This window comes from Eptatretus burgeri, chromosome 11, assembly GCF_056783735.1.
Source record: "Eptatretus burgeri isolate ZD-2024b chromosome 11, Ebu_testis_v1, whole genome shotgun sequence".
NCBI lineage: Eukaryota > Metazoa > Chordata > Myxini > Myxiniformes > Myxinidae > Eptatretus > Eptatretus burgeri.
In genome coordinates this window covers 37358192-37375756 of record NC_140971.1, presented here as the reverse complement: position 1 = coordinate 37375756, position 17565 = coordinate 37358192, and the positions used below count along the sequence as shown (strand labels likewise).

General features: G+C 45.9%; 1 protein-coding gene across 1 annotated transcript in view; it reads right to left on the bottom strand.

Moving 5' to 3' along the window:
- LOC147016887 (potassium channel subfamily K member 18-like) overlaps positions 1-17329 on the bottom strand; it is a 92890-nt gene extending 75561 nt beyond the window's left edge. Inside the window, exons 1-2 of the mRNA XM_085846047.1 lie at positions 16914-17329; positions 16564-16788 (exon numbers count right to left, since the gene is read on the bottom strand). Coding sequence (XP_085702173.1) covers positions 16564-16605 — 42 coding nt within the window. The 5' untranslated portion in view covers positions 16606-16788; positions 16914-17329. The remainder of the gene's footprint in view (positions 1-16563; positions 16789-16913) is intronic.
- Between the last annotated feature and the right edge of the window lie 236 nt (positions 17330-17565).

Here is a 17565-nt window from a genome sequence, read left to right as displayed (position 1 = left end):
CAGCTTCTGTGATGCATCATGAGGACATTGTAATACCCAGTGTACGCAGCGTCATTACACTGTTTATGACGTCATATCCTTTAGGAGCGTCACAACGTACTCAAAAGTGGATTTTGGGACATGGTTTCCATCTGTTTGAACTATATCTATCTATAATTCCAGCAATCTGTGTGTGTGTGTGTCTGTGTGTCTGTCTGTATGTGTGTGTGTCTGCGACCACCGTTTCTCGCCAACCACTGGTCTGATCTGATTGAAACTGGCCAGGAATATTGCTGGGGACCTGAGGATGTGCCTTTTCAAGGTTTGATATTAATCGGACAAGCGGTTCCCAAGTTACGGCCATTTATTTTTCAACCAATGACAGGACACGGTGCTATGACATCACTATTGACGTCACAATAAAAACATTTTTTTGCACATACGAGCATGCACGTACGGGCAAGCACGAGTTTCCAATAATTTCTTATAGTTTTATGATAGTTGAAGCAAACTGAGGAGATTCTTCAACGATTTGCTTCAATTATTGTCTGTGATGACATCATAAATACCATATATGTCATCATAGCGGCTTCTAAATGTGTTTTCCTGATAGATTAGGGGCACATTCCTATCTGTTGGTAATCCATTTATATGGCCTAAAATCAATGGCTGCAGAGATATAGTGGATTCCTTACCCTTGTATCATGACCTGGACCTTCAGAGGAGATTTTTTTCAGTGGCTCCTCGGACAGAAATTTCTGTAATTATAATAGGTAGCTGCATGCCAAATTTGGTGTTTTTATCTCGCGTACCATCCTATTTTGCTGTTAACAAACCTCACTATCCATTGGCCTAGATCTTGGGTTCCCAACCTCGGGGTCGCGAAGCACTTTTCGTGGGGTCGCGGACTCGTCTGAAAACATTTTTTTTTAAATGCTATGTTTTTATGAAAAGTATGTAAATCTGTGATCTATAAACAGCGCTTGCCACATTCTTGACATTGCCAAGAATTACTTTCTCATTACAACATTTTGTTCTGGAAATAGAAACGAAGGTGGGTTTTCCCGCTCTAATTCGGCTGATCAGTGGATGATATTTCCTCGTCAGCCAGCTAGCGCATGCGCGTTACAGTATGTTCGCAATTTTAAACGAGCATGCCCAGTTCTACCCATAACCGCGCATTAATCTGTTAAAACCATATGGTGAACCCGGAGTTGGTTCACGGTTCGGTTCAATTTGGCCACTTGGAGCGAAACCGTGCACTTTTACCCCCTACCAATCCGCACCCCTGAAACCATGCTTGGGGTTTTGACTGCGATGGACGGACTCAAAGTTTGTGAGAGTGGAGGGACAGTTCTCGCGCACGTGCGCATGAATGGCTTTGACCATGTGAAGCTGACAATGACATGAAAGGAGTCATGTTTGCCCAGCGACATGGAGCACTGAAAGTTGTAAGATCAAAAGTACTCGTTGTCAGATCAAAAGTTGCTTTGAAGTAAGGGTGCAAACAGGGTCCAGCAGGCATATAAAATAGTTGGCCGAATATCAAGTTATTCACATCATCTTTACAATGCTACAACTGCTACAACTACATCATCTCTACTTCTGCCGACCATTGGAAAACCTGCGTGCGAAGTGTGTTTGAATTTTCTGGATTATTACTGGATACCACTCAGTGCCTCTATTATTCATTTTAGGTCATTTCTTATTGAAGAAGAGCCTTCTTGAAGATTTTGTTTCTATACTATACCCAAAGTTAAAAGTTGTTACTTTTTGTGAAGGAATATGGCCGGCGAGTCGCGCGAACGACCTTACAATGGCAAATTCATTGAGCTAGGTTTCTATTATGTGACAGAATGTGTAGTCCAGAAACCTCAGTGCGTCATTTGTTATGAAGTACTTTCGAGTGAATCCATGAAACATAACAAGTTACAACGGCATCTGTCATCAAAACATGCAGCATACAAAGATAGAGATCGCTCATTTTTCGAACGGAAGTTAACCGCCCTTAGGAATTCCCACTTGGATAAAGAAGGTAAATGTCATCAGACCAATGCACGTGCTGTGGAAGCGTCCTATCGTGTTTCGTTGCTCATTGCAAAAGCTAAAAAGCCACACACTATCAGTGAGGAACTGATAATGTCATGTGCCAAGAAAATGGTTTCTCTCATGATCGGAGAAGACATGGTTTGTAAACTCGCGATCATACCTCTCTCGAATAACACTGTTCATCATAGAATTTGTGACATGAGTGAGGACATTACCGCACAGAATGTTACGGATATCAAGCAGTCACTTTGGCAACCCATACAGCTGGATGAATCAACGGACATTGCATCATGCGCACAATTGATGGTTTGGTCAGATTCATCAAAGATGGTGATTTTGTGGACGAGCCTTTGATGTGCAAGTCATTGGAAACAACAACTAAAGGAGTTGACATTTTTACAAAAATCGAAACCTTTTACAATCAAGAAGGTCTGGACTTCAATAAATTGATTGGAATGACAACAGATGGAGCTCCTGCAATGCTTGGCAGGCATTCTGGCTTAAAAGCTAAATTACAGCGAGTGGCTCTCATGCATTTATGATACATTGCATGATCCACCGGGAGGCGTTGGCTGCTCGCACAATGCCCGAAAGTCTCATGAACGTATTGTCACAGGTGATCAAAATCGTGAATCACATAAAACACGAGGTTATTCAGATTATTCTGTCATGAAATGGACGCCGATCACATGAACTTACTGTTCTACACTCAAGTACGATGGCTTTCACGAGGAAACGTTGTTCTGCGTGTTAATGAGTTACGTGAAGAGTTAAAAGAGTTTTTACGTACACAAAACAAGAATGAATGGGTGGAAATGCTGGAGTCCAGTAACTGGCTTGCTAAATTGTGCTATTTGAGTGACATTTTTGAACGTATTAATGTGCTCAATCGTACGCTTCAAGGCAGAGACACGAATCTGATGTTCTTCCATGACAAAATAAAAGGGTTTCTTGCCACACAAGCATTGTTGAAAGGTAAAGTGAGTCGCAACCGTTTCGTATTATTTCCGCGCCTCTCTGCCCACCTGGAAGTTGAAGAATCCGAAGACATCCAAGTCGAGCATGTTTCTGGCGAAATCAATGAACACCTTCAGTCACTGATTGATTAGTTCGAACACTACTTTCCCGAGCTCGACATCCAGTCATTCACCATGACCCGAGACCCATTCAGTGCACCATTAGACGCATTCGTCGACGATGATATCGCCCAAGAGGAGCTTGTGAGACTGAAGCAGGATTCCAGAGCGAAATCATTGTACAAGTCCGTGTCTTTGTCCAGTTACTGGTGCAAAATGCACCTAGATGGTCTGGCCAAGAAATCACATTCTCTTCAACGCCCTCGTCCGGAAAAACTACAGCAAGCCCAAATAATAGGCCGTTTCTCACCCTGTGTTTGTGATTTTAACTTCACAAGACCCATCTGTGCTTTCTCAAAAGGTCTCCCTTTGTTTTGTTAGTTTCCTTTGATGTGTAAACCACACCTTGGTAAGATCACATATATATATATATATTGTTGTGGTTGACGAAATTCGCAAACCACCATTCAGGTCCCTTAGGTGAGATATCTCTATAAGTATATGTGTAGTTAGGCCCAAACCCGTTGTTTAGAGGGAATAAATGTCATTCATGCGGGCTGCGACCCTTCTAGATAGCCGTTTTTCTTTTACTATCTTTATTTTGGACCAGCCGCCATTACTACCACCACCAACCACGTCTCAACAGCCATCACACAACAACCACCAGCCGCAACGCCGCTTCACAACAACAACAACGCCAACAGCCACGACCTTTACCGTCACATCTCGCTCTCGCAACCGTCGCATCACCGCCATTTCCGCGCCGCTTGTGGGCACCGATACTGGACTCGTGCAGGGCGCGCACCGAGCAGCGTGTGCAGAAACATCACAGCCTTTCCGAAGAAAACGGATCAAAAACGACTCACGCCCACTTCTGTTCCGTCCTATCGGCGAGCGTGGGGCGATTTGGCCCCGCCTCCAGGTGCGTTGGAGTAATATCGCTATATGCAAATTCATGGATCAAAAAGCATTCACGCCCACTTTTCCTCGGTCCAATGGGGAGCCAGCCAGAGGTGAAGGGTCGAAGGTAAAGGGTCGAAGGCGAAGGAGCGAGGCCCCGGGGGCTATAAAGGGCTGCGTTCGCTCGCCAAACAAGCAGTTCGGAGTCGGTGGAGTTGGGAAGAGCCAGTCAAGAGAGGAGTCGGAGAAGGCAGTTGGACGGAGCTGTGGAGAGTTGGAGAGGTGGCGGCAGCGAAGGCGGTCGAGGGGGTGCTCGTGTCAGAGTCGGGGAGCTGCGGAGGGGAGAGGCCGGCAACGCGACCGAGGTCGTGGTGGAGACGTTCGTCGCGGGACCCGAGACAGGGAGATATCTTCCTTCCCCCCGAGCATCAACAACCCCCTCCTGTTTCCCCCCGCACTGAGATAGTGCGAGAAGGGGGCCCCGTTCCCACCCCATACCAGGCAGTCCCAGCGAGGCCCGCGGAGTCGGGGCGCCAGCGCCATTTTGCGGCTCATCACCAGACGGGTAGGCTCGACGTGGTCTCGGCCCCAGGCCGTCTGCCCCCTCATAGTGGAGGGTGGTCCCTTTTTCTTTTGCTTTGAGTATATGTGTTGTCGGCGCCGTCTGTGAAGTAAAACTGTATAAGTGTTGCCGTGTGCTCGGTAGTCGGTTAGCTCTGCATTGTCTTTTGCTTTTACCTTTGCTTTTTGTGCATTATTGTGTGCTTCTTCTTCTTCTTCTTTTACATTTGCTTTTGGTGTAATTGTATATGTGTGCTTTCCGTTCATCGCGAAATAAATGTGCTTTATGTTGAACTGTTTTCCCGTTTCGCTTCGTCTTTTCCTTTATTGAATCTCCATCTTACTTCACGTAAAGGGTTGGTCGTGGGCTAAAACGCCCGATAATTAATCGAACCGTCGAGGCCGACTATAACACCGCTCGGTTATCCCGATAGTACGGAACGGGTCGCTTAAAGTGGCCCGTGTCCGAAGTCGACCTGCGGCGAGGTGCGATCGCCCGGTCTACCCTCCGTGTGGGTACTTAGGTAGGTCGAATTTGGCGAGCAACCCTATCCCACGCGGGGGCCGATTGGCACGATCGTGGTGAGGCCGAAAGGTCCACCCGTGACTAGTTCCCGGCGTTAGTCCGAGAGGGTCACGACGGGATTGTCCGCCCGGTGGGCGACGTGCCGCGATTCGAGTTACGTGGCCGTTCGCACGCCGGCGGGCGCGAATCCGCAACAATATATATATATTGTTGTGGTTACCAGATTCGCAAACCACCATTCAGGTCCCTTAGGTGAGGTATCTCGGTAAGTGCATGTGTAGTTAGGCCCAAACCCGTTGTCTAGTGGGAATACATGTCATTTATACGTGCTGCGACTCTTCAGGATAGCCGTTTTTCTTTTACTATCTTTATTTTGGACCAATCGCCACCATCACAACCACAACATCAACCACCGACCACAACCACCGCTTCACCACAACCGCCACGACCTTTACCGTCACAACTCGCCACCATCGCATCGCCGTCGTCTCGCGCCACTCATGGGCACCGATGCTGGACTCGTGTAGGGCGCACGTTGAACAGCGTGTACAAAATCACGGATTTTCTGCTTCAAAAACGGATCCAAAACGACACACGCCCACTTTTTGCCGTCCAATCGGTGAGCGAGGGGCGAATTGGCCCCGCCCCCAGGGCGATCGATATATGCAAATTTGTGGATCAAAAAGCCTTCACGCCCACTTTTTGTCGGGCCAATGGGGAGCGAGTTGAAAGGTCAAAGGCGAAGTTACGGGGGGATAAAAGGACGGTGTTCGTCAGTAAAAAGTAGTAGTAAGAAGTCGGAACGAGGAAGAAAGGAGTAGTAAGAAGTCGGAACGAGGAAGAAAGGAGTAGTAAGAAGTCGGAACGAGGAAGAAAGGAGTAGTAAGAAGTCGGAACGAGGAAGAAGGGAGTCGTAAAGGTCGGAACGAGGCGAAGGAGAGTCGGAACGGAGGGGACGAGCTGTGGAGAGGCGGCGAGTCGGACGAAGGGTGCTCGCGTCGTGCAGGGAGCTGCACCCCTGGGAGGCCGGCAGCGCGACCTGGCCGAGGTGGAGACGCTCGTCGCGCACATAATAAAGATCCTCTATACCCCGAGCATCAGCAACCCCCTCCTGTTCCCCCCGCGCTGAGATAGTGCGACCAAGGGGGCCCCGTTCCCACCCCCCTGCCAGGCACTGTCCACGAGGCCCGCGGGTTGCGGGGCCATCGCCGCTCCGCGTCTCATCACCAGACGGGTAGGCCCGACCAGGTCTCGGCCCCAGGCCCACCTCATTCTTGAGGGTATTTCTTTTCCTTGGTTTTGGGTATGTGTTGTCGGCGCCGTCTGTGAAGTAGAATTGTGTAAGTGTTGCCGTGTGCTCGGTAGTCGGTATTAGCTCTGCACTGTGTTTTCACTTTTATGTTTGCTTTTTGTGTAAATGGAATTGTGTTTTCTTTTTTTGTGTGCATTTGGTGGAATTGTATTTGTGTGCTTCCCGTGTGCCGAGAATAAACGTGCTTTATTGTTGAACTGTTCTCCCGCTTCGCTTCGTCTTTTCCTCCATTGAACCCCCATCTTGCTTCACGTAAAGGGTTGGTAGTGGGCTGAATACGCCCGATAATTAATCGAACCGTCGAGGTCGACGATAACACCGCTCGGTTATTCTGATAGTACGGAACGGGTCGCAAGTGGCCCGTGTCCGAAGTCGACCTGCGGCGAGGTGCGATCGCCCGGTCTACCCTCCGCGTGGGTACTTAGGTAGTTCGAATTTGGCGAGCAACCCTATCCCACGCGGGGGCTGATTGGCTCGATCGCGGTGAGACCGAAAGGTCCACCCGTGACTGGTTCCCGGCGTTGGTCCGAGAGGGTCACGACTGGATTGTCCGTCCGGTGGGCGACGTGCCGCGATTCGAGTTACGTGGCCGTCAGCACGCCGGCGGGCGCGAAATCCGCAACAATATATATATATATATATATATATATATATATATATATATATATATATATATATATATATATATATATATACTCAATGTAATCCATGTAAAACTAGGACTGCTTGAGATTTGCTCCAGGCTATGTTCCATGTGCACATGTTTCTGTCTTTTATTTTGTCACTAAATAAACATCTTTAATTGAAATACAAAGTTCCGTCTGTTTCAAGGTGGTCAAAAATAGCCACGACAGAATTGGCAATGGAGGTGGGATAAACCCGTCTGAGGAGAGGAGAGGGGTCTCTGACCAGTGAACAGCAACCACCCGGCACCAAGGGAAATAGGGAAGCAGATGAGAGACCACTTATATCTCCAGGTAGATTGCCCTTCTTCTCTCTGTGGACGTTGTGAAAGCCCGAACCAAAATTTAAAAGATAAGAAGATATATTATATACATATATTTATTGAGTGAAATAAAAGGATTTGGGAGTTGTGTCAGGGAGGTGCGGCATTACTCCATAAGAGGGAAAGGGATTATTGTTCCTTTCATCGGGTAACAACTTGTCGGGTTTTGATCAAAGCGCTGAGTCACAGAGTTGGACGGGAGGCGTTACGCAGAGAGTTGTTGAACTGCCTAATCGGGAAACGATGTTGGTGGGCACTGCGTAGGACATACAATTCATTGAGTCGAGTCATGGGCTGGCGGAGAGGTGCAGGTATTGCCACAAGGGCTAGTGACAAAGGTGTTGTGCACCAAGGTTGCGAGAGCCAGGGGCCAAGGGGTTTGAGGAAGTCGCTATAAACAAGAGAAAAAGTCAATAAATAAAAAAAGGTTTGATTTCTGAGCACTGACGAGTACTCAAAGTGATGAGAAACAAGGTAATGGGAAGCCATCTTCGGAAACAAATGGATGGCGCTGCTCCCACTGTGGGGTCAAACGCCGGATATATGAATTAGACCTTTGGGTCAAGCACTTCAAAAGATGTGAAGTTGTGGGCAGAGTGGACTGAAAAAACAGAGATTCCATCAGGATGGAAGAGAAAAGAAATTATTGCGCATGGAACTGTCGATGCAATTTCTCTGAAATTAGCATAATGGATTTGAGGGTGATAAAAACAATAATTTATAGATTGATAATTAGAGCTTGATATTAAAATAAAGATATTGTTAGAAATTTGAAATAGAAAATGTACTCAAATATGGTATGGTTTTATGTGTTTGAACATGTATCTACTTTTGAATATACAGGGTGGCCTGAAAGTCGCTTTACCGCTGCAAAACTCCACAAACGTAATGCTAGATGTCTAAGAGGACTTATAACATTTGTATATTAAAATAGTTTAACAACGAATGCTGTTACTCGGGAGAGGGTAAAGTGACTTTTAGGCCACCCTGTATAACCATATCTCTCCTTTGTATTGAAAGATGTTTGACCTGCTGAGTGAAATATATAATAAGCAGGCCGACCTTTCAAATAAGTTTGACTTCAGTATACAAATAAGTGCCTATTATGTAAATATATTTTGACTTACTTCGGGATTTTATGAAATGATAGATGTAAGGCACCAACAAGTTGGACAGGGAATACAATTTCAGTTCAACTGGAATGCGGGTCAAAGGAAAATGTCCAGATGTGTTCACTAAGCTCAAATAATCACTTCAAGATAATGTATTTTCCCAGTCTGGGAGAAGCAGACCGACTTTTAACTTTCAAACAATAGAAATTTATCAAAATGCCCAAACGAGTTGAAGTTTGACGTCATTCTAGCATTCTGAGCGTTTTTTGGTTCCGGGACAGGATCAACACATCTGGATTTGAAATACATGTTAAAATCGATCAACCAGGTCAAGCTGGGGCTGCACGAAGGCTGAAGATAAGCTTCACCAGGGAAATGTTAAGACCTGACAAACTGTGGCGCCAGCATTTGGAAATAAAAATATACAATGTCTCACTGGATTCTAGACAAAGGACTTGACTTCATCATGTTTTTCAGAGATCTGGAACAAGTCTGTATTCCGATCACTCTGATGCGCATATGAATGTGTTTGTGTATTGAATAAATGTTGTAAATGTCCAGGATGACTGAAATTTCTTCCACAATACCATTGCCCAGAGTCGCAGGACCAAACTTAATGGCAGAGCTGAGCTGTTCAGGGAGTTGAGGCATAAAACTGTACACGCGCTGAGGGTGGACAAGGGAGCCCATGTGCAAGGATTGTGAGGGGGAAGGGCATCACCTGTGGTCAAGTGATTCTCGTCCTGCTTACATGGGAATTGGCACATTGTGTTCCTCCAAGCCCGTCCCTCGGTGCACTGCAGTTAGAGAGGAGTCCGAAGTGAAGGGCCGCTGTGTTGCCTCCAGTAATACACCCATGACAGTGGCAAATCCTATCAATAATTATCCGAGCAAAGACCTTGCCTGGCACTAAGTGCAACATCTCCCATCGGTAGCTGTTGCAGTCCTGGCGATCACCCTTCCTTTTCCAGAGAGGGACAACAAGGCCGCTCTTCCAGTCAGATGGGATGATGCCTGTGTTCCAGGCAAAGCACAGAACTGCATGCAACGACTTGAGTACAGCATTTCCACCAGCCTTGATAAGTTCAGCATGGATGCCACAGATCCCAGGAGCTTTGCTCCATTTCAACTGGTTCACCACAGTCTGGGTCTCCACAAATGAAGGTGGATCACAGTTGATTGGAAGGTCAGGAATAAGCATAGTAACACCCCGAACATCCAACTCAACCTGCTGGTGGATCAGCCCGATACAGCCACCCAAAGTAACCAGCCAAAAAATACTCCAAAATGGTCACCCTGTGAAGGACTCCAAAATCTCGAGAAAGATTCCCAAATGGTAAATGGAACAAGCAGCATTTAGAGCTTTAAGGTAGTGGTTCAAATGGTGCGATAGCAAGAACTCTTCAGAATAAAACGTGATGGACAGGGGAGAAGCACATTTTAAAGCAGTGTGAGTAATCGAGCTGCAAGACTTGACAGTGCCCCCAGACCACCTTGGCTGCAGATTGTCTTTCTTTGAAGAGTCTATATATTGACAAAGTCACCATAGTGGGGCAACTGAGCATAACAATTGTGCATTTTGTGAGGAAAGCACCAAATTTGGCACACTAGTTGCCTATCATATTATGAACAGATTTGGATATTGGGCCATCTCAAAATTTTTGATGGCAGTGGAAAATGGCTGCCACAGCCAACAGCGCCTGAATTTGAGATGGCCCAGTATCCAAATCTGTTCATAATATGATAGGCTACTAGTGTGCCAAATTTGGTGCTTTCCTCACAAAATGCACAATTGTTATGCTATATTTAGCTAAGTTGCCCCACTACCAGGTTTGAAACTGTGGCAGTCATTGGTTGCTGGCTCCTCGGTGATTCCTTCAGCTGCACAAAGAAACCCCTGACAGCATGGTTTCAGGCAATACAAAATATCAAATTGTGTCATCCATTCTTCTATACTTGATGGAAGTGAAAATGTCAACCTCATTGGTTTTCCCAATATCATCTCATGTGGACATATTGCTACGAATATGGAAGCTTACTGCACTCAACATTCAGGTCCCTATAGAACAGTTATATCGGTAAGTACGTGTTTCTAGTTAGGGTCCCGTCCATAGTTTAATGGGAATTAAATGTTAATGCGCTGCGGAGTTGTTTTGATAGGCAGGGTTTTCTTTTACGTTTATAACAACAACACCAGCGGAACCGTCACCTCACTCACCGACGACATAGCGCACATGTTTCTGGCTGCGGACGTGGATGGAACCCCTCGCTCCAGAGCCGACTCCGCCCACGAGGGCAAGGGCCGACTGCAGAGCTGACTCCGCCCCATCGTCCAATCAGGAGGCTCGTCGCCTCAGATCATGACTCCACCCAGAAGGGTGGGAGTCGCCCCGCCTCCCATGGGCCTGTCCAATGAAGGACGGCCAGGGAATCGCGCGATGGGTCCGACCAATGAGGAGGCGAGTGGCCAGGAGAAGAAGCCCCTCCCTCCTGAGGAGAAAGGTGTGGTTGTTCGAGAGACGGGATGCTCGTGGCAGGAGCGTGGGCCTGTTCGAGCGATCGGGGCGTTCTGTCTGGCAGTCAAGGTCGCATCGCCTCGTCGCCTGTTGGCCTTGTGAGCCTCGTCGTCTCGTCTGGCCTGCCGGCGTTCTGTGTGGTCCACCTTCGCGCCGGCCGGCGTCCATCATTGCATTGTGTTGCGGGTTCGAGTCCCGCTGAACCGGATCATCGAAAACCGCACAAGGCGGGTAGGTGCGAGATAGGTTCTCCCCTTCGGCTGTCCTTCCCTCCCGAGCAGAAGGGCCGAATAAAGGGGGCGGCCATCACTTCTTTTGGGTATTTGTGTGTGCATATGTGTGTCTGTGGGCCCATCTTCAAGTAGAATTGTTTAAGTGCCTTGTACATACTTGCATTTCCTTGAGTCGGTTTAACTCTGCTCCTAGTGTCCCCCCCCCCCCAATTATAAATAAATCCTCTGTAAAATGTTTCAGCTCGTTTCTGTGTTTTCTTTATTGGTTTAGCACGGTGCGTGTTGGTGGATTAAAAAGGCCGTTGCTGCCGTAGTTGTGCATTTGGACCGACGGGACCTCGGTAACCATCCGCTCGGGTTACGCATGGGTCGAGCACGGTAACGGCTCATCCCGTTCAAGCTCCGTCGAGGGTGCGAATTCCTCGGTACCTCGCCACGTGGGCCTCTTGGTATTTTGAAGTTTGGCAAATAACCCTGTCCAACGCGGTTGAATTATTTACGATTCTCGGTCCTGAAAAGGTACCCGTACCTTCGGAGTTATCGGAAAGGTACGATCTAGATTCCAGGTGTTCGGTGGAGCCAACTCTACTGCTCCATCTAGCGGTCGTGCTCGCCACCGAAACGCGGCCCCACAACATTATGACTGGTTTCTCGGTTTCTCATTTGAAGAGGGCCTTCAAACGCCCTCTTCCATTTGTTGAACTGTGATTCCAACTCCTCCATTGATTCGGCAATCAAGATGAAATCATCCGCATAAAGTAATTCAAACAACACACCTTTTCTTTCTGACTCTGACAATACATCGAGTACCGTCACAAACAGGAGCGGCAAAAGCACCGATCCCTGATGAACACCCACGGCCACATTGAATTTTTCAGAGAAACCACTACCAACTTGAACTCGTGTCGTTGCATCCTCATAAAGTTTCATGACAACCTCCACCAAAGCCTCAGGAACATTTATTTTGCGTAGCGCCCAATCGATGACTTTCCTGGGGACTCTGTCAAATGCCTTTTCCAGGTCCACAAAACACATGAATAATTTATTTATTTTTCTTTTCTTGATAGTACTCCTGCATGTGCCTAACTATGAAGATCGCATCAACCGTACCTTTTCCTGGCATGAAACCATATTGCATCTCATCAATCTTCACCACCTCCCTGAGCCGTTTCTCTAACACAAGTTTCATTCCATGTTCCAGTAGTTTCACTCCACGATACGATCCACATTCCATGACACCCCCCTTTTACCTTTGTAGATGGGTACCAAGGTGCTTTGTTTCCAATCCTCTGGCATGCTCTTACCTTGCATTATCTCATTTGCAACCTGATGTAATACTTCCATTCCATGAGGAGACGATGTAAAATGCTTCTTCGTAATGCTTCATGGACCACCTGCTTTTCCATTCTTCATACTTTCCAAAGCTTTCTTTATTTCTTCCTTTGAGATTTTTCACTGGGCCTTCCGTTCTTTCAGCTTCCAGGAAACCATCCAACTGATTTTCCTGATTCATGATGGATTCCATATGCTCCTTCCAGATTCTTCTTCTATCTTCATCAACAAAGAAAATCCTCCCAATTTTATCCTTTATACAGTTGCTTTCAGTCATGTCACGAGATTCCCTCTTCATCATCTTCAGTTTCTGAAAAATTCCTTGTCTGTTCATCTGCAACTGTTCCAGCTCTTTTTCAGCTTCTTTCTTCATGGCTTCTACCACCGCCTTCTTATCTCTCTTGTATCTTGCTTTGTTTTCTTCCGTGTTCTGTTTCTGCATCTTCTTGAAGCTTTCTTTCTTTCTTTCGATGGCCACCTTCACCTCTTCGTTCCACCACCAGGTTTCACCATGACGTGGTTTTCCTTTACCAACACCACAAACTTCATTTGCTGCTTGTTGAGCACAATTCTTGTACTTTGTCCAGATATCTCCGTCTTCTTCCTTTTCCTTTCAGAGAATATCCATCCTTTCAGCAAATTTTCTTTTTACTTCTCCATCTTTCAGCTTCCAGGTCTTTGTACGCTTACTCTGTTGCCGTTTCTTTTTCTTCACCTCATCTATTTTGTCCACATCCATTACCACCAAGCTGTGCTGGAGTTAACCAATAATAACTTTCACATTTCTAATTTTCTTTCTCCAACTTTTTCCTACCAACATAAAATCGATCTCTGTTTCTGCTCCACCGGACCTAAATATTGCCTTTTTCTCATTCTTGAACCAACTGTTCATGACAACCAGATCCGTCTCCGCGCAAAATTCTAATAAACTTCTTCCTTCATCATTTCTCCTACCAATACTAAAACCACCATGAACACCTTCATAGCCATCCGCATCTTTACCTACATGACCGTTGAAGTCACCAGTGACAATTAACAATTATTTCGGCCCCATGCTCTCCACTTCTGCTCTCAGATCTTCATAAAACTTTTCTTTTTCAACTTCCTCTCGTCCCACCTGCGGCGCATATCCACTTATCACACAAATTAATTGCTCATCATATACCATTACCACCACTAGAATCCTGTCACTAATTCTTTTTATATCAATAACATTACCACTCAGTTCTTCTTTTATCAAAACTCCCACTCCTGCAGCTCCATCACCACCTGGCCACAAAAACTTATACCTGACCCCCATCGCACCAACAAATCTTGCTCCACCTCCTTTCCATCTTGTTTCTTGGACACAACACACAACCACTTTCCTCTTTCTGAGTTCCATTGCGACCTCCATACTTCTTCCTACCATTGAACCAATGTTCCAACTCCCAAACCTCAAGCTTGAACGCACATCGGGTCCATGAGAACCATCATAGGGTCGGACAGGCCTTCGCGATCTTGCTTGAGGGTTTGTTCCATTCTTTTTGCCGTAGGCCGATACTGCAAAATGGCACCTACGGGCTGGTTGCTGCCCATGTTGAAGCTGTCCTGCCACGATGAAGTTAATGGAGCCTAAATTTTTACGGTGAGCATGCCCTTGCTTACCACCAACCCAAAACCCTCAGAGGGAGTGTCGTTGGCTCTTCATGAGCTCCTCCACCCTTTGACAGGTCTTATTTTTAATCCTGCTGGGTGTCCACACACACCCTCCTCACCCGTTTCCCGGGTTGGGTTGCCGGTTTCGTCGCCGACGACCCGACCATGAACAGCACAGTATCGGTTTACATGGTTACCGAGTAGCAGGTTACAACCTGGGCTCAATGGTGAAGAATCACTTTAAAAATTCTGGTAATCAGATCCAGATACAGATCTTCAGCAAAACCTAATCAGTTCATCCTTGTCACACACCGACCCTGTCCACAAAATTTCATACGGATCTGTTCACAAATTTTTGAGATATCCTGCACACAGACAAACAAACAGAAAGGGGTGAAAACATAACCTCCTTCACATTCGGTGGCGGAGGGAATAAAGTTTCAGGGGAGGCATCTAACCAATTTAAACTTGTCTGGCTGCCAAAAAACATTTTCCCACTTCATTTTTTAGAATCATCATCTTATTGGGATCTGATCATCACCCATAAATATCTCTCCGTTGTATTAATGGCTGCTTGTAAAGCAGGAACATTGTCAAGAGAAGAAGCAATTTCTAAAGCATCTATTGTTGCAAGGAGGCTGGTGTTAAAAAGCACACTGAGACACCAAGAGGGAGTTTAAGGAAATGGCTCTGACTTTTGCAGCTTTGTCTGTTATTGCATTTACCCGAGAATCATCAATAGAACCATCAGTGTGGGCATCACACTTAATAATTTCAATTTGTGAGGAGAAAAGAATTGCCTGCAACAAGTTAGCAATTAAACCGATCACTCTTTACCGGAGTGCCAGTGGAAGTTACAAATCCTCGTTCACACCACAAGGCATCAAAATCATGCACAACACCATACGCACGGTACGTGTCAGTGTAAATTGTCACAATATGGCCTTTTGCTAAGCAGCACACACAAATTAAAATAAAACACCTCAACTTGCTGGCCTGAGCAATTAGAGACAATTACCCACTTTCTAAAACTTTAAAATCACTACAAATCACATTTCCCAAAAACAATCGTCTGTCCACAGTAACATATCTAATCATAATTTGGAAACGGGGTGTGTCAGATAAAAGGTCGATGTTGTGGTAAATTTAAATACTCATAAATACACAGAAATGAACAATTAAAATTGACGGTTACATGTTATAAGTTTTGTTTGGCACGGATCGGTAAATTGTAAATAAACTGCTTGGTGTAATGAGCTCGTTAACCTCCGCCATCGAAAATCGGAGGTTACTGTTTTCACCCCTGTTTGCTTGTTTGTGAACAGCATTACGGAAAAACTCCTCGACGGATTTCGACGAAACTTGGTGGGGGGGGTTGGGTATGGTCCAAGGATCATGCCATTAGATTTTGGACTTGTTCCCCCACCCCCCCCAAAAAAAATTGTAAGAGAAAATTTTTTTTTTGCAATTCTACATGTTTTAAGTGATTTCCACCCCCACCCCCCCCCCCCAAAAAGATTTTGAGAAAAAATTTTTTTTTTTGGAATTTCTACATGTTTTAAGTGATTTACAACCCCCCCCCTCCCCCCCCCCAAAAAAATTGTTGGAGAAAAATAAAAATTTCTACAACTTTTTTTTCAAAATTTCGATTTCATTTTTTTGCATTTCTTCATGTTTTGAGTGATTTCCAACCCCCCCCCCCAAAAAAAAATGGAGAAAATAACTATAACTGTCAGCACTGTTGACATATTTAATGAATAAGATATAAGGTTCACTTGAGTGACCCAGCAGTATTGGCGGCGGAGGTTTTGCACTCTCTGGAGTGCTCCCCCTCTAGTTTTGACTGTGGATGGCAGTATTGTACTGTAAACTGCCTGGGAAGATTGGTGAAGATGCTGGAACGTTCTCAGAGGAAACTTCCAGTTTGGACGAGAATCGTATTTGCTGGAACACCCGGGATTATTGTGTGTTGTTATATAAACCCGTGAGAGGGACGAGCTGTGTGTTTCCATCGTCCCCACGGTCGATTTAACTCTGAGTGAACGAGGTGTTCATGTCCAGAGCGGATGTTAACACGTGGAGCCGATTATCATCAGGTTGATTAAAACTCATTAACATTGTGTGGCGGGAACGATTTTCCTTTGAGCTCTGCAAATCGACCTTGTGGACGGCCATCTTAGGAGAGGACACCGTGACGGGAATCCAAGAATCGACGGACCTGAAGGTGCACACGTATCGTGTTGTGGAACTTTAGTTTGTGTGTGTTGTTGTTGTGCTCTGTTCACTGTGGTAAAACAACTCAGAAACAAAACTTCCAACTCACCACAGCCAGGAAGTTCACACAGCCGATGATCACCACAAACATGGAGGATGGCAGCCGATCCCTTGGATATCCAAAGTAGTCCTTCCGTGTGTCGACTCACTTCGTCGTGTCGATGTTCAATCATGAACTCGTTTTCCGAATGTGACGTCAGGAAATCAAATTGAAATGAGAGCGAGAGAAGAACCTTCAGAGTTTAGGCTTTATTCCATTTGATTGGAGCCGCTTCTACGGGCACACCAGGGAATACAGGTTCAGCTAGGAGTACATAAGCAGTAACGTATACATGTGCAATTAATCATCGCAGAATAAATCAGTATAAGCACGGAGTTCGATATAATCTCCATTCTCACCAGTCAATGAGCACCTTCAGTCAATGAGCACCAAGTGAACAGCCGATGTAAATGGCAATGCCCCGGGGACAATCACCCCGTGCCGCGGAGACCTCCCCTTATACGCGAGACGCACAACATGTGATCCCGCGTCATGTCCCTCAATTCACCTCAATTCACCACACAAATGTAGTGGATGAAAAAAAAAAATTCGATTCACGGTTCTTGTGGAATATTCTCGACGGGAAAAGGCGAATCAGCGAAGGCCGAGTGAACAAGAACCAGAACGAGGCAGAATGTTCGTTTGGTGAAGTTAAAACCAAGAACATCAAGTTACCACATCATTCGCTTTATGAAAACAATTCAACAATACGAGGACTTGGAAACACAAACATGTTGAATAATTTTGAGGAAAAAAAAAAACCGCCGAATCAAACCCAACGAAAAAACTCAACTGTGAACCCTCCAAAAAGGACTCCACCCATTCGTCAACCAGTCGAGGTCGGGAACCAATCAGAACTGGCTATTATACAGTCACGTGATGTAGGGCCAGGAAAAGGTTTGCGCATGCGCGTTATTGCAAATCAAGTCATGATGGTATCGGACTCTTCCCACTCAACAATGGTGACCGTGACAGAATCTGTGGGTGGTGAAAGGGTTTACGGTGTCACAG